Source organism: Osmia lignaria, chromosome 4, assembly GCF_051020975.1.
Source record: "Osmia lignaria lignaria isolate PbOS001 chromosome 4, iyOsmLign1, whole genome shotgun sequence".
NCBI classification, from domain to species: Eukaryota; Metazoa; Arthropoda; class Insecta; order Hymenoptera; family Megachilidae; genus Osmia; species Osmia lignaria.
The window spans coordinates 7,492,280-7,516,331 of NC_135035.1; the positions used below are offsets into that span (position 1 = coordinate 7,492,280).

Below are 24,052 nucleotides of genomic sequence, written 5' to 3' on the forward strand. Positions count from 1 at the left end.
CGAGTGCTTCGGTTTTTCTTCGCTCTCGTTGCGCGATATTGGGGTTCCTTCGGGATCTTAGGGGTATTATTCAAGTTATATACTGCTCTTATTTGGTTGCTATTAAACGGAGACTCGAGAGATGAATATTTACTGTTTATTGTTATTTATCGCTCGGACACGCTAGAGGGATGATTTCATTTTTTAAATTCCTAGGATCCTTTTTATACGTTCCGATAGATAAACGTGTATACGTGTATCGACAGCGGGCTGAATAGCTGGCAAATTGGGGCGTAGGGGATGAAGTTGCGAGTCGAAGGAAACTCGGGAAACTTCATAAATCACGGTAGGGACGTGCGAGAGCCGAAAGTGGCCACGCACGATCGCAAATGTGCGAACGCCCGTGTGCTTCCGGGGGGAATACACACAGATACAGAGCCCTGGGTGCTTATTTACTCTAAAAGGTAAAAGGGAAAAACCGAGCGGCCGACTGTCCATCCATAGCTCGCTGGTAGGACTCGAAGGCTGACCGTTCTCACAGTAAATATATCGAAGTGAATTGCAACTTCGTCCCTAATCCGACCCAAAACCCTGTGCTCGAGACTTGATCCATGGAGCCGCACTAAATTCGCGGTGAATTTATAAGGTCCCGTGTCGTCTTCGCTCGGAAACAACCATACTTACCATGGCACGCTATAATTTGGATTATTTAGGTATAAATAAAAAAATTCAGATCATAGAGGGTTAATTCTTTTATTATTTTTCTTCTGCACAAAATACAAGAGAATTTTTATAGAAATAAAGATACAATTCGAAGGATGAATATTTCAGATGATAAAGCGATCGTCAGTCGGCGTACATTCATCACCCTTGCTATTCCGAATAGATCAGGCAACCTTGCGACGTTTCAAACGCGTTTCTTGCATGAGAATTCAGCGCCCCGTTGATATTTCATTGTGACTGTGGCACGGATAAGTGGTCCCGAGGACAGCTCTTTGGTAGCACGTTTTAACGAACGTATAATTAATCCTATTGCGTTAAAATGATAATGACAGGGTTTTATGCGTCGCAAACAGAGCGAAAAAGGAAACAATCGTAAGGTATACGTATATCCGTATATGCGTGGAAAGCCGAGTAAACCTCTTAAGCTTAACTGTAAAGCGTCCAAAGTTACCTTTTAGTGGGTGATTAGCAAAACCGAGCTCACCTTTCCAGCGGCCAATTACAAGAGATTCCGAAATAATCCTATTATCTACATTAGCTCATTATTGCATAACTGTATCACATCGTACTCGTCCGCTTAGTCCTCTAACCAACTCGTTCCTACGATTCCTATAAATATCTATTTCTCAAAGCTTCGTCGAACTGATATCGTCCGTTTGTAACGAACCACCCTCTGTTTCATTCGATCCTTCGCGTTACACATTTTCAACGGTATCACGAAGGAGAAGGATATCAAACGGTATATCGCGTTCTTCATCGAATTACCGTTTCCACGTTCCCTCGAATAGAATTTCGACAACATCGTGTATCGGGTCGCGTCTTAGCGAGGAAGGGTCCTTCTCGTAGCCAGACGAGGATTTGCTGGTCACCGAAAAGCTTATCCGAACCGACGGAGATTTTATTTAGATCCCGGGCTATAAATGCGAAACGTTTCGAGGAGGCCAGTAGCCGGCCAATCAAGACGGAGGGGTAAGATCGCGTTGAAGGGTGTTAAAGAGGACCGCTATCCGATGTCCACACCTCTGTTGTCAGCTAATGTCCGGCCATTGTAAGGGGTCGCTCGTAAGCGTACCGAATCTTCCTCGGAAGGTGTTGGAATGTGCGACGCGAAGGAGGAGGGCGGGGAATGGAGAAAAAAGAAAAGGGAAGGAAGATGGGTGAAGTCGAGGCGTATTAGTGAGAGACTTTCACAGATTCCAGTAGCAAGCGAGCAACCCCTAACCCGTGGAAACGTTAGACACCCTTGGTGGCTATCGGCTGACGGCAATCCGGCTAAATCTCTTCCACCATAAACGGCTAAACAAAGAGGTCCATTCTTCAGGACCAGCAACCCCATGGCTGACCAGTGCCGTCCATGCGACCCGACCGACCAGCCCACTATCCTTATCGGCCTCTGTCCACCACTTACGATCATCCATCTGGATCTCTTTCTTTCACCGAACGGAAAGCTTCGACCGAAGAGATAGTTCCTCTTCCCTGTCATTGTTCCGCAGGATTTTTTCGCGATACATTCTCACCCTTAAGGCTGTCGAAACGTCGCCGGATCGATGGATTCGTGGTACGAATTTCATCTGCAATAAAATGGTAAATTCAAAATAAATTTGATCGGTAATTTAGGTTACGAGCCTGGAAGCTCGAAGAACCACCACATAGAAGGCTACTCAAAACGTATCAACAGCCAGGTTTCCAACAGCGACCAGCATCGCATTTTTCTCCGGTTGATTTATCACGGTGGCGATTAAGGGAACGGCCCGGAGAAAAGCGTTCGACCTTAGCGAACGTCGATCCGTGCTCTCGACGCGGTTCGATCGGCTAATGGCCTCCTGTAGACATTAATATTGACGAAGAAGTCGACCGCGTTTACGCGAGCGTAGCGTTAATTTGCCTTTAAGCTACCAGTCTTCGCCCATCCCCGTCTTTCCACACCCCTCCAGCCCTCCTCTATTCGTGCCGATGGTTCTCTTGTTAGCATACTTATCATCCGGCCGTGGAATTAAGAACGAGCGAGGTGTCTGGGGGTGTGAAAGTACCGAGAAGAGTCGCGAGGGTAGAGAAAGACGTTAAGGGTGAGTGTCGTACGGAAGAGAGAGGGAAGTAGCGGGGCGGGCTGTTGATAATATCAGCTCGAACAGAGTAGAACGGGTATTGGCTGGCGGACTATTGTCGGAATAATGTTGATTGGATTCAAGACCGAAGGCATTAATCTGCCTTCTTTTATTATGGACCCGAGAGGGGCGATCTTAACCTTCCATTCTCTCTCTATCCTTGCCGAATTGATACTCGCGCCAGCTAAGAGACTTCCACTTTCTTTACGCCCACCCCTTTGCTTTGTTTCTTCGATCAACAACAAGCTTGGTAAACCTTATTCAAGGTTCGTTCTACGAAATGAACTTTTTGTAGGCGTTTAGTGGAGGAGGAGAAGGGTTTTGTCTCCCCGGACACCTTTAGTTCGGGCTGGGGACCGCTAGGTGGCGGCGAGATGATCGGTGGATCAGTGTTCTCGCTAGCGGTCGCCCGGCATGAAGTTCAAATTGCGGTATGATAGGTGTCTGGGGCAGGAATCTCAGTTGTCAGCCCCACAGACGCCTTTTTCTCCCCTTTCCTACATTTTAAAGAATATTTTCTTGTCATCTAATTATTCGCGAGAATAACTTTCCTTCGTGCGAAGCAGGTTTAACAGATATGACTATCAGAAACTGATATCCATAGTTTTCGATGCGAAACGCTATCGTCCAAGGAAAACGTCGAAGAAAAGGAACGGGGAGGACACGTTGGGAGACAGTGGCAAGGGAACAACGTTTCGGGAAACCTATAAAGATGTGTTTTACGAGGGCAGATAATGCGATGAAAGATGCGAACGGCGGCCAGTCATGCCTAAAGAGTGTGTGTAACCGGACGATCCTCTTCCCTTCTTCTTCTTTCACCGGTCCCGTCTAACCCGCGCGGTTTCGCGGCCTTTCAACGGAGGGTTAAAGAAGGGGCGAAACGGGCTTACTCCTCGGCCATAATATATCAATTTCGTATTCTAATGTCCAGGGCGGTTAATTCAAAAAGCGTCGACGCTGCGGAAACCTAAGCGGTCGTGGCTGTTCTCGCTTCCTGTAGGGTGACCACCGCCCTTCGTGTTCGCTCCTCTCTATCTTTCTCGCCGGCCAAGAAATAAGGGTGGACGGGAATAGTTCTGATTCCCGTTCGCAGACTCTTTGTCACGTATGCGCCGCTGATACACGCGAGTTTCGCCATCAAAGCTCGCTCCTGTCCTGGATAATTGGGGGAACGGCTGTTTGCGGTCCCGCGGGGATGCTCTTCCGTCCCGGAAATTCCGAATGACGTACAATCTTCGAAGTCGACGCGAAATTGCGCGCGAAAGGACTAGCTGGACGATCGTCCAAGGGTTTGATTGTTTGTCTTTAATTGACCGTGATAGGATTTGGTAAGAACAAGTAATATCATCATTGTACCATCATGTAATACTATGTGATCGTAGGTAGAACTACTTTGAAAGTTAGAAAAAAGCGATGAGTAATCTGTAGTAAAATTCGTCGGTGGAGTCGAGTGACATAAACTGCGTCGTGGATGGCCGCTTTATAGTCTCGTAATTTTCATCGTAACCGCGGCGGAACGATGCCGCCACGTTGTCCCTCCGCATTTGCCGATCCTCTTGGACGACAGACGGAGAAAGAGATGGCCGTGTCACGGGGATGAGGGACGAAAAAAAAAAAAACAAACAAAAGACGAGAGAGACGGAGAGAGTCCTTGGAGTGGCGCGAACTATTAAAAAGCGCGCGTCCGCTCAAATTTTCGCCGGTAGTAAATTACCCTAAAAAAGAAATAACCGTTGGATTCGACCACTCTCCGCCTCTGTCACCCTGCCGCTTTTCATCCCCCCCTGTCGCTCTTCTCCTTTCCAAGCCTTGCTTCCTTCTCCCCGCGGTCGAGTTTCAACCCCCTTGGACGTCCAAGTGCGCTCGCTTCGAGAGATCGTCGGTCTCTCTTTTCTAGGGGTAAAAAAAAACCCTCTCGACGAGGAACACCGCGGTCTCAGATAAAAAATTAGCCGGAGTTGCAAACGTTTCCACCTTAAATCATATATTTATCGCGACATTAATTCAACCCTTTTAGGTACCCTTTTTTCCCAGCCTCTACCCAGCACGAAGCACCGAAAACGCCTCCGTTCTCGCTGACCCCGTCCCATCGAGAGCCTCTCTTTTTCCACGATCCCTCTTTCTTCATCTTCCTCGCGCGACCAACGACGTTCCCGTTAGTCCCGCCGCTAATTTCTCAGATTCGAGTATTTTTATGTACCGTCGCGCGAACCTGACGGGGGTAAATCCTCTCGTTTATTATTTAGAAGGGGAGCACGGAGACACGCGTGTTCGTGGAAGGGTGCCCGTACGGCAAGGGTGATGGTCATAGCTATACACACATACAGGCAACCGCGGGAAGACAAGCGTTTACCTTGTCCTTCTCTCCTTTTTGATGGGGATATACGATCTCGTTATCTCTTCTTACTTCGACTGCCGGCGATTATCCTTCTTTACGCTCGGTTTACTCGATCCTACCACCCACACCGTCGAACCGCCCGCGTTCCCGAGGATCGTATACAGCTTCGTTCTTAACCCTTGATGCCTCTGTTCCGGGACACCCTGTTCTTTGGTTTTAATTTTTAACCCCCCCTTCTCACGGCGGTCGGATTATCCTGTATCTCGTTAATTGCTCAAAGGACACCGATCTCCCAGTCGACATAGAATATATATTCAACTTGATTTTACAACGAAACAACTGTAGTCACCTCGAAGGGTTAATTTCTGATCGTTCTGGATAATCGGTACCTCAGCCTGAACTCCTCCGCTTTTTTTTTTTTTGTAAAGCATATCCAAATGAGGGTTCTACGCTCTTGCAGCGTGTAGTAACCAAACACCATCGGGTTCACGAGAACGCATTACTCACAATGAAATAGGAAACGAGACGTATATGTACCTTGGAACCCCAGCGCAACGGTTGTTTACTTAATAAATACATATTTAGTATACGCCACGTATACAAGGCTGGCCGGCCGGCTGCGCCTATTTTTGCCCCCAGTTTTGTTGTCATAGGACTGGGCGATGGGTCCGTGGCTCCCCTCGTTGAACCGCCGTTGGGTCACGAGGATACACCTAGCCGTTCGACAATGGAACGGCCAAAGCCGAGGATTTGCCTCGGAATAGTTCCGATAGGACTAGTATCGTAAGCTTAATAAAGTCGCTCATGGAATTTCTCTTCATCCCCTATCCGAACCACCGCGCTACGAGGGTTCATTCGAAGGGGTACTCGTATAAATTGAACATTATTCTCAATGCCTTCAAGTTTTAACTGATCGATCGCGTATAATACAATGCTAGCTAGCCAGAAATGAAATAATTCTTGATGTATCGAGCGAAAAAAAAAAAAGAAAATAATGAAAAGATTATACGTACATATGTTTTTGAAAGCGTACAACTGCAAGGCGTACAATTGTCGTGTGCTTGAAATACGAGTGAAAGGAATATATTTAAGGACACGCCGTTTCGAGGAATATTTCGTCCCCCATTTCCGGTTCGCCTATACAAACTTGAGCCGGTGGTTCAGGTTGCGTCAGACAACACGTGTACACACGTATTTACGGAACGGCCGTGTGTGCTGGGTACCTCCTCGCGTTCATGTGTATCCAGTCAACGAAAGAACGGAATATTCATAGTTTATTAGTAAGTCCGTGGAATCGAACCGTTCGAGTGTACCTAAGAAAGTCACAGTCACCTCGCCTCCACTGGCTCTCGAAAAAAAAGAACATATTTATTCTTCGAATCTTAATGTCCTCGGGATCTTCTTCGTGTGCTCCAAAAAAAAAAAAAAAAATTTTTAACGTAGAACGTTCGATCCGTGTTCATCCCCGAGGTATCCAAGGCACTGTCGTAAAAATGAATTCCGCGGAGACGAGTTTAACGAAACGTGAAAGGCGTCGGTGTCTCTCAGCTGGTCGTAACGGAGACGAGCGTCGGAAAGTTAGGCGTCGCGTCGGGACGGCTTGCCCGACAACCGTGCGACGATGTGTAATGTTCGAGCGGAGACGAGCATATGGGAAGACAAGAAGAGAAGGCAAAGCAAGAGAGGCCAGGCCAGGGCAAGCCAGCCGCGTTTACAACGTGGCCCGTACATATGATGTACTGGTTTGCCTGGCGGCGGTGGGGTCAGCGACGTGACGAAGGGTGGGTGTTACAGCGGAGCAAGAGGGGCACAGCCCGAGGACACGGGGTTGGGGAGGAGAGGCGAAGGATAAAACGAGGAGGGGAAGATGCCGACAGAGAAGGTAGGGCACAGAAACGAAGAGTAGAAGACGCGGCGTTAGGGGAGAGGGAAGAGAGCTGAAAGCAGGCCTGTTGGTTGGTTTCAACTATATTTGTTTATATTTACACAATAAGCAACAGCCTCGCCGGTTGGGCTGCTTGGTATGCCTGCGCCGGTTTTAGTGTTTAGTCCTCGCTACTCGGTCGACGCGTGAACGTTGATTTTCGTCTTTACCGGTGTCGTTGGCGTTTCCTCTTCCTCCTGCACCCCCCACTTTCTCTTAGTTCTCCTTTTATCCACCCGTTTCGTCTTATTCACTTTATCACACAGTGGGTTCTCTCTCTGTTTTTCCACCTTGCCGTTTCTCGCCACGTTTTGACGGCACCTTTGCGTCCACGTGCGCTCCACCGCTCTGTGTTTTCACCCTGCGAACGCGCGCTCACGAAGGTTGAACGAACGAACCGACGCGATTCGATGAAACGTTTAACCCGCGCGATCGTTGCGCGACAGTTCGGTGATCCGCGTACTTCCGGTATGCCGATTCCTCGACGGTGAAGTGCTACGTCTCCGCGAGTGCCTCTATTCACATGGAAACTTCTTGACCATCCCCTTTTTCGTCTTCTTTTATTCTTCGCTCCGAGTGTATCGTACAGTGTGTGTGAAAAAAAACGAATCGTCCTGTTTCGATAGGAACAGGTTAGGTTAGGTTTAAGTTAGGTTTCCTGTGCGCGTTTTCTTCAAGACGTTTCCCATGAATTTCGAGCTGACTATCGGCAGACTCAGATTGGGGACCAAGGAGTTTTCGTGAAGTAAGTGTCCAATAAGTTTGCCGATTATTTCGGACAGTTCAGTGCTGGTCGGTACGAAATGCAAGCGTAGAATATATTATTAGCCGAACATTGTTGCCTTAGCCTGGTGTGTATGGCATCACATGCGTCAGACGTGATCTAAAATTGTTCCTCGGGACGAGGGTAATATATCGGATAACAAAGCACATTTCGAGACCTTCATAGAAGACCCCCGATCCTTTTCTTTCCTCGTGCCTCTGTCGGGAAGCTAAACTTTCGTGCTTGCCCGTTGAAAAACATTCGACCGGATAGGAGAAACGGCGCATGAAAAATTTCGTCGACTGACGCAACACGAGATATATATATATATATGTGTATATACACTTGTATTTGTATAACACATAGTTACAACAACGCGTGTATCAGTTCACGGTGAAGTTCACTGCACCAGAAGGCTACGATTTGACGTAACGATGATCGTGATTTCAGGACGATGGCATAATGGATCATGACACAGACGGAGACGGCGCGATCAACTTGTCAACGTCACAGCGACCCTCCGCCGCCACTACCCCGAATGGTGACACCCCCTCGTACGGCCAAGATCAACAAGACAACGACCAGGTAAGAAATTAATCTCTGGAAATTCGCTTCTGATAAGATAACCGCGCTTCGCCTTTCTTCATTATACGTTGCGTCTCCTTTAAAAACCGAAGGAAAGATCTAAAATGCGTCCGCAGCGAGTTTTAACCCTCGGATGATAAATTCTTGGGTTATTTAAGATCGTGACATTTGAATGACACTCATAGTGTCGCAATTATCGCGGGATTAGGTTAAGTTTTTCTTTTTTCATTTAAAAAACAAGCTTTCCGTCGAGAGAAATTGTTTTCTGTTTTCGCATCTCTTGTTGTCATTGTTGAATGTTTTTCTCGCTCGTTCAAATGACTTCATCGCTCAGGAAAGTGTCCGATATCTTGGAACTGCTTTTCCGTTACCGGTGGCAATTGATGAAAATATTATTACAATAAACACACGTGTTGTTGAAATTTCGATCATTCTCGTAAACTTCGATCGTAACACACGTACGATGACAGCGTCGAGAAGCTTGTTTCTTAGATTTTGAAAATTTTCGAAACAACGCGACACGTTTCCCTTCGTCGAAGACGGTTTACTCGCCGTTGTTCGTTCTTTTTTTTTTCCACGAATTTATATGGAACGCAGAGATAGGTTTATTAATAAACGACGACATCACTCCATAAATAGTACTAATTTTAGAAGCAAACATCTGCTTACCCGTGATAAAACGAACGATGCGCGCTAACACCATCCGGGTAGACTCATTCGTTTCTCAGAATAAAAGAATCTTCGATAAGAACCTCTTGGATCTACATCATTCTCCTTTTCTCTTTCCCCGCCTTCCGTGGAAATGGAAAAGTGGAATTGAACGATCGTGATCGTTCTGTATCGCGATATACAGTAAACCGATAACAATCCTCCGTCAGAGGGTTTCCGATCTCAAAGCGAAAGTTTTCCTGCGATACACAAGGTGTTCTATAAAGAAACAGATAGATTTAGAACATTATCAGTGTAATTGGAATTTTCTTAATTAATTATTTTCATGATTTTGAGTTTGAATTTTTGTCCATGTCACAATAATGGAATTAAAGTGACTCATCGTTGGTATGGTATTTTTTATTCAGAATGTTGTGATGGAACACCGTGTATAAGGCAGTCATAGCGCGATACTTCCAAGACGTTTGACACCCGGGCCACCATAAAATCGAGCCCCTGATTTCAAATTCAATTCAAAATCCCGCGTTCGCGGCTGAACGCAATATAGCACTAGAACGCCACGGAGGGAAACAAATGTTTTATGGCCCTTAAAGCGGCCTTTTCGACGGTTTCCTTTTCGAAAGGGGGAACGATATGGTCGCACGCTCGGCCAGGTATAAAGCCAAACCACCTTCGGAATGCGTGTATGCGTGACACGCGCGTACAAACCAACCGCTCCGAAATGCGTGTGCTTCTTTCCAGATACGTTGGAGTGTTTCAATGTGTCTCCTGTGTAGAGTGAATAAAATAGTGATTCTTTGTGAAAAGTGTTATAAACCCCGTCAATGGATAATTAATAATTTTGCAAAAAGAAAAAGAATATTTTAAATATCTATCATTTGAAATTTTTAATTTTATTTTTTAACCGATTATTTTCACAAAGAATCGTAACACACCGATCTCTTATCGCTTCTACATAGATTTGTTTCGTTCGGTTCGTGTAGGAGATCGTTCGATAAGGCTTCTTTCATCGATAACGGCCCCCTTTTCCCGCGGTCGGAATAAATTATATTAATAATCGTGGCTGACATATCGGATCGCAAAGGATATTTTTATTCGAACATCGCGTTTACGTACCGGCTTGCTTTGCTTGTATGTAGATAGTACCGGTGAATATCAAGTTCACGTGACGCACCAGGTAAATACGTGTGTACCAACACGAGCGAGTGAATTACACGTGCGACACGTACATCTGCTCGCCTGTTGGTTACGTGTAAACAGAGATTTGCTTATCGTCAGGCTGACACGTATACATAAGTGTACGTCGAGGAGATATTTTTGGGATTATTTTAACGACACACTGGTCTAGTTTCTCGATGAATTTTTTTAAAATTCTTTTTCGCCTTTTTGTTTAATCCGTTCGATAGTTAACCCGATTTTAAAATAGCTGTAACTCGGTGTTTCGCGATCGGATGGCTAGTTAGAATATTGATCATCCTTCTCGGTGACACTCGGGTTCTATGTGTGAGATTCTTTGGCAGCATGCGAGGTTCGAGGAGGCGATTCGAAGATCGAGTTTTGAGAAACTATCAAGTTCTGCTGACCACTCGCCAGCTCGACCACCACTTCCTGCCCTCCTTCATTGTCCCCTAAGAGGGACCCGTCTTGCCAGCCTCTAACTTCGCTCAGGTTCCAACTTGCTCTGCTAATGCCTTCGATTGTTTTCTCGAGTTAATTATTTGCAATTATCAAGTAGAACTTCATTGAGATCCGTGAGTACTTCGTTGCTGATGCCAAGGTTCCTTTCTGGTAAGAACTTTGTATTAAGAATATCGATGAATCCTCTGTATAGACATTTTCTTCAGACTTTAAGCTTTGATTCGATGCGCTATAAACATAATTTGGTGACACTTTTATGTCATGAAATTGTACCAGATCGTTCGATATGCAACAACACATCGAGTGTTTCGGTTCATCGAAGGCACATGAATGATTCCGGCCGGTTCCCTTATGGTCGTTCTGAAATTAATGCGGTCATGCTCGCACGAAGATTGACGCGAAACTTGGAGACAAGAGCATATCCGCGTAAGTTTGAATTCTGAAACGGAGTTGCCGAGGACCAGGCACTAGGAAGTTTCTGCGGTTACGTGTCGATCGAAGTCTCGCGGCGTTGGCTGACACTGTTTATAATTTAAGAGGTTCCACCGAGTCGAGGGTTGCTCGCGAGGGTTCGAGTGACGTCAGTGGAGACTTAAGGTTCGGGGAAGTCGAAGGTATTCTTGGCATCTGAGAAACCGGAAACGGAAAATCCCCTAAACAAGCTTACGAGCGATAAGTCCTTCGAATTTGTAGAATCTATTAACCCTTCGCCAACGAATGTCAGGATATTTTCAGATAATTCAGAACAATTTGATTCTGTTTTCGATAATCAATCGGCCACGAATTAATAAGTCATTTTAGATGTTCTTCATTGACGAATTGATACAGATTGAGGAAGGTGAGAAAATATTTATTAATAATGCAATCGTCGGTTCGGTAGACCACAGTCGATGCTGCGACGCATTTGGTTTGACCCGAGAGAAATAAAATGCCCCGACCTGTATCCATTTTGATTGAACGCCGTGGCTAAACTCGGTGCCGGCGAACACGACAATTGCGTTTTAATATTAGCCCGATAGTCGATACTCAAAGCGGCAGGAAGACAGGAAATAGAATTCGATAAACGATAAATCTGCGTAAACCCACGTTCTCGAATCGTATCCGATATCTTCTTAACCCCTTATCTACCCAGAAACACTTATTTATGGAAATTTGCACAGGGTGATCGAAAAGTAGAAGCTCGTTAAAATTAATTAATAAATCACAATTTTATTAAGTGCAAGGTATACGATAGGGAAGTGGTTGAAATTAATAAACCGTGGTTTTAAAAAGTACCTACACCCACCGCAGCTTTTCTTGACAAGTGTGCCACGAGTAAAGGGTTGAAACGTAACTCCATCCCCTTCTCGCCCCCTCGAAGTTGAACCGGTGAGCTGGCAATCGCGGGGTGCGCGACGTCGGCATTCCCTGATTAAACAAACTTTCGCCGCTGTCGATATTTCATTGGAATCACGAGGTCGTTTATCCTGGCTGCCGGTTAATATCCAAACGCCTCCGCGACGAGCAAGAATCCAAAGGATCTGGCTGGATAAGACCGCGGGTATCGACGGGGTCGTCTCTGGTGGCGCGTCCCTTGAAATGCAAAAAGGGGTTGCGTGTAAGCGAAGGGAAAAAAAGGAGGAGGGGAACGAAGAAAAGAAGGGAAAGAAAGTACCGATGAAAGACAAGCGAATTCTCACCTCCTCCTCTATTCCCCTCTGTTGGATCGCAAATTGCGGATAGGCTGTCCTTTCCAATCAAGCCTGGCTTGCCGCCCTCCGCTGCCCAATTCTTCTTCTCCGTCCCTTCGTTCCGTTATACTTTTTCCACCCGTCTCGGTGTTAACACAGCCCTCTTCCTTGGTCTTCAAGTTCCGAGTGCCTATAACCGAGCTGCAGCCTGATCCGCATCCTGTCTCCCTCTTCCTCGCGCATCCACCAACGCCCAAATCCCGCCGTAACTTTTACGTAACACGCTTCGCTATGAATATCGATGCCCAGGGAGTTAAGGAGAATTCGCTTTTCTGTAATTGAAAGAATTTTTGTCGTGCTGAGCCAGCTGGCCTCCGCATAAAAGCCTTCTTTCTCTTCCCTCCCGCGTGTTCCATCCGGTTCTCGCGTTTGCTCTGTCCTTCTGCTGAATTTTTCCTTTTCCTTTCTTTTTCTTTCGTCTAAAGCGGCAGAGATTCGCGAGGATTTTAATAAATTACTGAAACCCGTCCGCTGACTGACGACTTCTTCCGCGTGACGCTCGCCTCGTGGAAGATGAAACGCGATTCTCGACAACGAGACGATACTCCTATTTCATTTCTCGCTTACCTTGCCGCTGAAGTTCGTACAATTTTCCGGTAGACGGAAGATTCTTGACCTCCTCTCGTTTCCTTCCTCCCGATGTGTTAATGAATTTTTTGCTTTCCTCTTTATTACTCGAGCGAGGCTATAAATTGTTGGTCACGTCGTGACGGAGGAACAGGTTGCCGTATTTATTTTGGAACGGTTCCAGTGTTTCGCCGGTGTCTGTCAATTTGTCAAATTAAATCAGCCAGCGGGCCGGGGAACGGGGTGGTAAGTCGGGAAATTCAAGTTCGCCACAACATCGCGACGTCTCGCTTAGCCTTCTTCGAAGTCTCGGTTTTATCTACATTATTAACCGGTTGAAACCTCACGGCTGTGTACTTAAATCCAATCTAGAAATCCCACCCTTCTAGTCTCCCACCTTGCTACCCTCGAGGGGCGAAGGTCGACGGAGAACTGGCAAGGGCGATTACCCTCCATTATTCACACGCTCGATTCGTACCGCTGAGTGATACCTGAGAAAATCTAGTCGAACATCCTCCCAAATTTCAACGACCTTCAACCCCCATCTGCCCGATTTTTCCGCGCGAACACATCCCGCTACAACAGGATTTTCTTAAACGATAATAACCTTTCCTCGAGCTGTCAGCGATACAATACGAAGGAGGCGCTGTTAAATATTTCAAATCGAACGTTTCCACTTTGGTAGCATGTGTTTTAATAATAAAACAGAGGATACTCTGAAATATCCATGCGGATTTTAAACATTCACCAGCGGTGATGGAAGTCAACGGTTTCCGATTAAAATTGATACGACACAATGATAAGGATTTTATTTTAATTCGAGCAATAATGTAAATTATACACAGTTGTGTGCGACCAGTTTATATTTCCATCGCGATTGTTGCGCCCGGGGTATTTTGACACGGTCGCTGCGATGTCGCGAATTTACGTCGGATGTGTATTATTATTCGTGTCATATTATCGATATGATTTTTTTATTTATTTTATTTGATCGACGAACGTCCACGCTTCGAAGCGAACGTGTTAAAAAGAGGACAAAGAATAAAGTAGGAAGTCGATTGAAAACGGCTTTGACGCGATTCCCCGAGTTTTTACGATCGGCTCCGCGTCGGTTGACAAAACTATACGAAGCTTCACCGGCCACCTGAAATAACTCGCGAGAGAATCGCGGCCAAACATTTCGTGTCGCTCCGTGTAAACACCCATCGGATACCGCTAAATCTTGCCGTCCGTCCCTCTTTCGCCCCCGAAATCTCAAACAGCCGGCGGATTCTACGCGAAGTACACCTGAAACAACTGTCTTTTCGCGTCGAACGATCTCTAAACATCGAGCCTTGTCTACGCTCGCTCTCTGATATCATCGCAACCATGGTATCATCGTATTATTTTCTATCGGTAGAAGAAAGTTAAAAAGAGGTTCGCAAATAGATAAAACCGGGACTGTTAATAGAATCGTTATATTTAAACGCGTCTTTGCTTGTTCGATGAATCGAACGCGCATCGCAACGTATCGCGGCTGAATATTTTCACATCTGTTCCCTTTTATCTTGACGACCACACGCGCCAGTCTTGGTTACCTTATCGCTGTTATCAGCAGTGCTTTGCCAGTGGCGTGGCAGTCTCTTTTCATCCTTGATTTGGCGAATTTATTCGCGGCGTTTTCGTTCATTTTCACGAGTTCCCTCTTGGCAACAAGTGAAAAAAATATTTCATATTTTCTAATGTCCGCGATTCGAAACGTTCGTCGAGGAATCGAAAGCAAAACAAGGGCGCAGCAAGGGGGCGTATTTAACGAATTAGAGAAGAGGAGGGTTGAAAGGCTTCGGTAAAAAAAAAAAAATGTGCATACGGTGGGAAGAGTTTGTGGATCGTCGTGGAATCCAGTTGAAGGGAAATGAGAGGGAACAGGGATGAAGAAGAAAGAGTGGTTTCCCGCGAGGGACAGAAATAATGTGAAAACGATAGAGGGAAAGAGAGAGAGAGAGAAAGGACACATCGTGGCAAGAGCGTAAAGGGGCGGGGGTGAAGCGTTGGCTAGAATAAACACATAGATGTTTTCTTTGTTCCTCTAAACTAAACAACCAACGAGGAATCTAAACAGAGGCCAGAACCCAAATTCAATTTGGTCGCCGCCTCCATCTCTACCTTCGCCTGTTCTACGGACGAAAGGTATCCTTCCACCCGCTCTCTCACCCCTACGTGCGTTACACCCCCCGGCAGCCTCTCACCATTGTACACTTAACGCCGCCAGGATGGTACCTAATATTTACCACGGTTCTCTTATACGGGGTGACCGATCCCACACATGGACGGCCTTTAAACAATACGCGACCAGCGTTTAATACCGGTGGTAAGCGTGTTTTATCGTGTTTTTCTTGCAAACGAAGGCGAAGAAAAATCGACGTTAATTAATCGCCATTCTTCGCTGATAGAATCGGTCGTTTATTTTCTTTTTTCTTAAGGAAATTGAAAAAAAAAATGATACCTCCTGCGCTATTCAATTAGCTACGATGTAGAAACGACGATACGCGGCGTATTTGATAAAAACAGCCTGCGATGGACGCGCGTGTGCACGCGCAAAAGGTACGTACGTAAACATCAGGCACACTGGCTCTCTCTGGCCTGGCAAGAAAATATAACAGCGAAGCGAAAGTCTATTAGGATTTTCATTTCCTGAATAAATAAAACTCGTTGAATCGTTTAATACACCGGAGAGGAGTTCGCACGTGCACACGATAATCCCCGGCTTCTCGCCGGCGAATACCGTACGCGTATTTTTCGCGCGGTCCACAAAACTCCTCACCCCTTTCTTTGTGCGTGCGTGTCTCTGGTGAGAACGAAACAGACAGACGATCTGCACGTTAAAGCAGCGAGTGTCGGTGGAAAAAAAAAAAAAAGGAAAAAATGCACCGTCCCTCTTTTGTGTACCGACCAAGAAGCATCGAATCGTTGCGGAATGAAACCCATCGCGTGTTTGTCGAACATATTCGCGTGTTCCGATGCAACAGGATCGTTTGAACCGCTGTTTCGCATATTGATGCCACTGTTTGCACTTTTATCCGCTAAATCTCGATTGTCTTCGTTTCGCTGATCGTTGCATTCAAAGGGGTGAGCTGCAATTCCCTAGTATTTGAACACCGTCCCATTATTGGGGAAATATAAAATATATTTTGATTCATATTTAAATCAGCTTTCTGCAAGTGTCCAAATACTCGTGGACGATAGTGTATTTCCAATAATGCGATCGATCTTGTTAACCGATTCGAAACGAAAGGAAGGGTCGAAGGGTTGCGTGGGTGGCTCGTCGTGTAAACGATTTGAATCGCGGCAGGATCGGTTGAAGGACAGGTTGAATCGAGAGAGAAAGAGAGTTGAGAAAAAAATGGGTGGTGAAATTAAAAAGAATCTCTCCGGCTGGTATGGCTGGCTGTGGAGTAACATGTAGGTCCTTCTCATCCCTTGGACGGAACAAATGCGTACATCCCTCCATCCTCCCTTGTAATAATCCCTTCCGGTTAATCTGCTCCAATGTAGCCTGCAGCGGGAGTCGGTATCCGATGAACAGACCGTGTGCACGCTCTTCTATCAAGCTGCACGTCGACGAAAGCACCGGTTTCCTACGTTGCCCCGGTACACACTTCATCGTTTCGGGCTCCACGTCCGACAGACCCCCTTGTTCTTTTCGCGAAAAAACGAAGAAATAAATACACCTGTATGGCGCAAAGCCGAAAAAGAGAGATACATCCCAACGTTTCCACTCGGAACGGAAGGTTTGACGGGCGTTCGGCGCGGACTGGGGGTGGAAAAAGGAACAAGTAGCCCCTTGATATTCTTGCGCGAGAGGAAGATAGCTGCTGTTGTAATTTATAACTTAGTTTGCGTTACGTGTGCGCATCGAGAGGGTGAAAAGTGAACAGATATTTTCCTTACGAACATATGGTACCCCTACAATCTTTCCAAATGCACCCTCTTTTAGTTGTTATTTATAATCAATTTAAAATGACTGATTTTTGAGTATTATTCATTAAGGATATTTTACTTTTCAAGAACCCTCACCCTTTTAGATCGTGCAAAATAAAGCAACGTGTACCCGTGCATGTTCCTCGAAAATAGCGACCCGCTCTTGAAGTCGTCCAAAAAAAAGAAAAAAAAGAAAGAAGAGAGGAGGGCGTGGAACGCGGTAAAAGGAAGGACAAGCAGCCCTTCGTAGGTTCACCTATCCGAGCGCAAATATAGAATACCCGTGCAAACGGTTACGCTCGAAATTATAACGAGAGATTTCGCCCTCTGTCGGTTTTCCGAGCCTGATGTCTCCCTCCGCTGTCGAAAAAAGAATGTACCCTATATCTATAAACAAACGGACATACCTGTGCGCTCGGTTTTCGGGGGTAACGCGATCTCTCTGCCGCTTGCTCGGTCCCAGGGCAAAGAATGTTAAGTAGTCCGCCCTCTTTCTCCGCCTACCACCTTCACAAACGGGTACATCCAACCTTTGCCGATCCTTCGTTCCTGATATTTTCATCTATCCGTGTAAATGTACTTAGCGTGGGCGCCTCCTCTCTCTCTCTCTCTCTCTCGCTCTCTCGTTCGCTTTAGCTAGCTTTATTACGTGAATTTGGAAGCGCTGTAAGCGACTGCAGCCGGGTGAAATAGGAACAGGAGGCGGAGGGTGAGCCGAGGGCAGAAGAGCAAGTAGATGTACGTTTCGCGAGAGGTACGGGTTTCGCACGGGGGCTAGCGGTGGTCGAGGGGTGGGAAAAGGGGTGGCCGGGTAGCCAGTGTACCATGCCAAGCTCTGAGAGGCCGCCTCTTCATCCCCTGGATATGCATTTTCCACCCTCCCTCCTACCATTCCTCACGAGCTGCTACCCCGCTTCTATGATATCCTCTGCCGGTTTCTCTTATTGCTCACGTTCATCCACGCGCTTGTGTCTGTATTTTCGTCTATGTATGCATGTATGTACGTGTTGCCGTGGTGAATTCGTAGCTTCTCGGCGCACCGTTCGCCATGTGTGTAAGTAGTATACCTCCGCGAATAGATTTTCGTGTGAGTTTACATTCGGAATGTGTGTGTGTACGTGTACGCTAACTACGGTCACGTGGCCGTACTGTTAATTCGGTTTACGAGCGACTATCAAGGATATAAGAGAAACGAACGACCGTGGAGCTGCGCCATTTCGGAGGCGACACTCGTTCCTACACGCAACGTTCCTTTCCTTTTTTTTGGCTACATTTTTTCTTCATTATAAACAGTTTCTTTTAGCTTTTGAATTATCTTAATTAAAGCAATTAATCAGATGGTCGCTTTCTTAAAAATCAGAAATTCCTGTGTATAATAGTCTTTTTATTATGTTTTAACAAATTTTCACATTCTCGTTGCAATCTTTTTTAAGTTCACCGCATCCAGGGCCACGGTTTCAGGTTCTGTGAAACAGAATTAAATAAACGGGCTAGCTTATCTACGGCAGTAAAGTGGCTACGATAATTTGTAGTTATCGTGTTGCAGAAACGCGTGACAAGACGTTTACGTTACATCCTTTAAACGTTTCTCTTCGTTTTCCTCATTACCACGGGTAATTACCGCGCGAAACAAGATTCGCTTCTGATTAAAGCATACTGCTAAATTCCTTCGAGGTTGTATACACGAGGAGCGCAACGAGATATCACACCTTTCGAACGTATGAAAGAACGGCACGTTCGATATCTGAGAACATTGAATACAGAAGCTTGTTCTCGGAACTGTTTTCATATTCGAGATTGAGACACACCTACACATTGTCTGTCTTTTCCTCCTTTTTTCTTCTCCCAAGGCTATTCGCCATTTCACGCTTGTCACATCACAGCGATCTCTATGTTTCAATTTTTCATTACATTTTCTAACGATTAGGTAGGATTCTGAATAATTAGATCCCAATGGTAAAGTATTTTATTCGCAAGAAAATACAACTGATCTCTTTTTCGTCTCACATTTACATTTTCAATAAGAGCGCATAGCCGTTAGTCTAGAAACCGTGTCTCGTTTCAGCAGGACGAATAAAAGTGCGAAAAGGCGACACGTTGGTGCCGGTTGCTCGCGTACTCTTTCTTCTCGTTACATGTTAACACGTGTTGTTTATCATACGTCACGTATCGCCGAGGCCAGTGTACATAAAGCAAAACGTTGGTTCGCGGGTCGTTGCAAACGTGGCGGGCAAGAGGAAAGGTGTTACCTTGTTGCCTTTGTATGTGTGATAGTACGTATGCTCGATTCTCGTAATGCGTCGAGCCACTTCTTCGCCGTGGTACGTCCACGTCGCGGCGACGCGTCGTAAATCTGCAACGTGGCTCGGTGTACGGTTTAAATTATTTTTCCCGGTCTACCGGACGATAAAAGCTACCGTTACATCGTACTACCGTTTGATCATAATTCGCGATTGTTTCGTTAGAAATTGCTAATCGTCTGTGTTCTCCAACATCGAATTTCCCCGGTAATTTCTGTTTTCCAAGCTGGAAAATCTTGGCTTTATCCCCCGGCTCTGTTTAACTACAGGGCCGTATCTCTCGGCAATCGGACCTTAAATTCGTTTTACTTCCGGCCGAACGAGCCCGGTGAAAAGGTTTCAACGATTTATCATCCGTGAATCGTGCCGCGGTCAGACGCTTCTTCCGCAGAGCGAAACTTTCGCAGCCACGGCTCATCTTGTCTCGTTCCTTCTCTTCTTCCTTTACCCCATCCTGTCCTCTTTCCGGCCTTAAATATCCAACATTTCATTTCATTCTTTACCCGGATCTGTCGCTCGCTCGGAATTCACGCTTGAAAGTCCGCGCAAAGCCTCGCCGTCACCTATAAAGATTTTTCACCGTTTCTTCCGACACCGGCAAGAAACGAGCGGAGGATGTAACCTCTGGTGATCTACAGCTCGAAGAAATAAGATCTACAATGATCCGTCTCTTGGATTAACCGCAATTTCTTCGATCCTTTTCATTCCTGATAACGTCTATCAACCTGGATAAAGTATTTTCATTAATTGGTAATTTTCACGCATTTTAAAAACTCCGAAAATTTTTCATGTCTTCGTTATTGTACTCACCGCCACAACGAAAGGGTTAATATCACGAAAGATCCTAAAGCAACGAGCTGCTCGAATTGACGAGGAGGTGACGACCCAGGCACACCGGCTAAAAGAGCCAGGAGGTTGGAAAAGGAGAGGAAGATAGCCCACTTCGTTTTGGAGACCAGACAGGAGCACTTAACTGCCCGCGTCTCACAATGGAGTCTTTCGCATTATAGCGTTCAGTGTCTTGAGGCCTATTCAGAGAGACTCTGGCTCATTCTTTGCCATTGTCTGTCGCCGGCTGGTTATGGAGGCCTTCGTAACCTTCCTTTCCACCCCTCAGCTGCTGCAGGTTACACCCCACGAGGCGCAGCCTGGTTGAACCACTTGGAAAAGGGCCCGTCGAGGGTACCAGCTTCTTGGATCTTTATGCCACCATCTAATTAGTCCCGGCATTTAACGGCGCATAAATAAGTTAAACACTATTGAATTGTTGATAACGATAGAGGAGTTTGGCTGGAGACCCTTCGCGGGACATCTGGTTGTCTCTCGTTTGCCAGCGGTATCGACGTCAACCCTTCTTCCACCGAGCCCTTCTCGGTTTATCGAGGGATATCTTTGAAACCTTAGCCTTTGTCGTTCTTTTGTTCAGGCGCGATTACTTGAAAATCGCGATCGACGATGCTCGGTTTTACGCGGACCCTCGCAATCTCGTTTGCTGATGTTTTCAATTCTTTGTTTATCGAAACGATGAGTTTCGTTGAAGGCTTCTGAAAGAAACATGGCGTGTACAAGGTGGAGGTATTGCGAGGAGAGGGATGAAAACTGGCAGCAGTGCCAGCTTCGAGATGGCCGGGAACAGATGGCCGATCAGATACCAAGGATTAAGCGAGGAGTAACACAACCCCCTGAGCAACGAGAGAAATGTGTATTAATTTTTCAAGTTTTTTAATTAGCGAATGTCTCCGCTCCGGCTCTTTCGGCCGGGGACATTTATATTAGAATGGTCCTCCGACACCCTGTTTTCACGTTCTTCTCCTCTCTTTTTCTTCGCCAAAGTCTTGTTCCTCTTCTCTAACAGCTGGTTGCACTTTGTACTTTCCAGACTGATCCCTCTTTCTCTCTCTTTTACCCTAGCTTCTCTGCTCTCTTGTCGTTTTCTTCTTTTCCCCGTCATCATTTTCACCGGTTATTTTTCCTGGCTGGAAACTTAATTTGCAATCTCTCGCTGCGCTGCAATTAATTTCTTCGAAACTTTACGCCGCTGGAAACGTTCCTCTGGGGATGGTTAGCTTCGACTTACGAAGGATTGATTTATTTCGAGATACGGTTTAGTTATCTTTGACATTCGAAAAGGTGTGATGGGTCCAAAGAGGATAACGATAAATTTAGCGACAAAGGGAAAGAAGAAGATCGCGTTTGAACCGAATGGAGATTTGCCTAGGGTTTTGCTGGAGCATATCGAGAGGGGGTGGATCGACTCGGTCGTATTTATTGCTCTGTACTTCTGATTTTCATTGGACTGATGCTTCCTACCACCCCCTCTTGGCCGACTACCACCGGTCGACCTCTCACCCTCTCGAACCCACCGTCATCTCGACTGTTCACCCTCGTATCGCGGAGGCGCACTCCCGACAAACAATGGCTCCCATATAATTGCTTTTATAGCTCAGTGAACGCTAAATATTCCATACCTTTCCTTCTGCTCGACGGGTCCGTCGTTCGATCATCGGCGAACCGATTGTGTAAATAGAGACGCGAACTCGTTTCGGGGTGACTTCGTTTTAAGACAGGATCGTGACTGCTCCTATTGTCGGACCGGATGGTTACCGAAACCCTTCAAAACTTCCGTCTTCCATTGCAATTAATTTCAATACGCGGAGAAAAAAAGAAATTCTATCCTGATTTTCACGCTGTACCGTCGCGATTACAAATTTCCTCTCGAGGGAGTAACGAGACAGTTCAGCCAGTGACGCGTAACGACACCGAGAGGAAGAAATTCGAACGACCACAAAAAAGGAAGGTTCGCGCGTCGACGAGGTTTCACGATGTCCGGTTACTAGAGAGACGAGCAGGGAGAATCTCTCCTCTCCTCTTTCAACAATCCGAGGCGATTTCAGCTCTGCCAGTGCACCAGAACGGTCGACAATTTCGCGCAGGATCGAGGTCTTTTTGTCGTTCGAGCCTCGTAGATCTCGTGCTGTAGCCGAACCACCTCGGTTACCACTCCTGGCCTCTTCCTCCTGACCGTCGTCCCCCTTTTTCCAGACGACCCTTCCAGTCGTGGAACAAACGCCTCACACCTACTCCCGATACACGGCGGTGAGCTTAAACGTGGCCACTTGCGCGTCACTGGACGTGCGGACGGATTGGCCGCCGCTCCGGGAGCTGTAATTTTCGCCACCCCGACGAAATCAGGGGCTGCTTCTTTCTCGGGGCTAGTCCAGGGAAATCGAACTTTATTGCTAAATACCATCCGATCAGCAAAACCATTCCCTTCCATGGCCAACGGTTTCCGTCTCTGACTTTCCACCGTGAACTTCCTGCCGGCTCTGCTCGCTTCCGAGGGAAAACGCGCGACAGCATTGGGGGTAGTTAAGGGCTACTTGCAGGGAGAAGGTCTTTTCGTGCCTCGGGCTAGGTAAAATCGCGCTGCACTTTTTCTGCTCTCTTCTTTTGCTCGGCAGAAATTTTTAGCAATTGGGTTAATTGGAAAATATCGTTGTGTCTTTTAATTAATATTAAGCAAATTTATTAATATCAAATTGGAGACTTTATATAATTCTATGAAAAAGATTCTTGACTTTTTTTATAGATTTTATTGAAGTTGCATGAAATACAAAAAATAGTACCAGATTCTTTTATTTGATCAAGAGGCATGTTTCAGCAGTGATTTTCTACGATAAAATGGTGGGTGAGAGGAAGGAACGATAGAGACAGCAATTCATTCTCTCTATCGGTTCGAGGTTTGATCCATACGGAAACACATGCCCACCCTTTCCACTATAAGAGAGGGCCCTACCCTTCCAGACAGTCTAGCTCGCGCAGCAAACCGTGGTAATGGTTTCTCGATTAAGCCATGTTCACAATGGGATTAAAAACGACCGGTAGACCGCTGCTGACCATGCCTTTCGTAGTTCGAACTATCCCTTCGTACGGTAGCGACAAGCGTTTGTTTAATCTTCACAGGACGATGTGTCCTGTTCTCTGATGCTTTGCCATTCGTACCATTACTGTGCGTTTTAATAAAAAATTTAACTTTAAAACCCTGGTCATTGATGAAATTTTTATTAAATATTTAATTAATTCAAACGGAATATTTCGACTTGGAAATTGTATTATTTCATTTTTACTTTTATTAAAAAGCTATCCTCGCTTCGTTCGAAATCCCGAAGGGTCAATCCTTTGAGTCCTGCAGACAAGGACACTGCGAACCGATCGAGGTCCAGCTCGGAAGTCAGAAATCTCGTCGCGCTTTTCTAATTAACGTCACCTTGCCGCCAGAAAGTGAAGAGGGTTCGAGCAAAGGCGACCCCTCAATCCTCGACACCAGCCTCCTCCGTCCTCGGTTTTCTTTCACCCGGCCGATCGCTCACCCCTTTTTCCTTCTTTCTTTCTCTCTCTCTCTTTTTTTTTTTTTTAAATTTCTTCGTCACCTCTCCATCCCTGTGGCTGCCAGCAGACGGCGTTCGCGGGGATGAAGATTAATTCGTTCCGTCTTAATCGTATCAAAGTTTGAGAGCCGAGTCAGGCTCGACCGGCTGAGCCCGGCTCAACCTAACGTCCTCTCTCTCTCTCTCTCCCTCCCCTTAGCTACCCTTTCGAGTTGCATCCCTCGTAACTCGGTCCTCGCCACCTCCAGAAGTCGCATACCACCCTCATCTCCCTAACTTTTTCCTTTTACTCGCCTGACCCCACCACGCCCACTTTTTCACTTACCCCTTTTATCCTCCGCAACCGCACCACTCACCCTCGCAGTTTCTTTCCTTCCTTCTTC

General features: G+C 46.2%; 1 protein-coding gene across 18 annotated transcripts in view; it reads left to right on the forward strand.

Annotated features, from left to right (window-relative positions):
• FoxP (forkhead box transcription factor P) overlaps positions 1-24,052 on the forward strand; it is a 209,270-nt gene that overhangs the window by 125,935 nt on the left and 59,283 nt on the right. For 17 of the 18 annotated variants that reach the window (XM_034322852.2, XM_034322842.2, XM_034322843.2 and 14 more), the window contains one exon: positions 8,283-8,417. In XM_034322852.2, coding sequence (XP_034178743.1) covers positions 8,295-8,417 — 123 coding nt within the window. In that variant the 5' untranslated portion in view covers positions 8,283-8,294. Of the gene's footprint in view, positions 1-7,155; positions 7,815-8,282; positions 8,418-24,052 lie in introns of those variants that run through there. The other variant, XM_034322857.2, reaches the window with a different exon arrangement.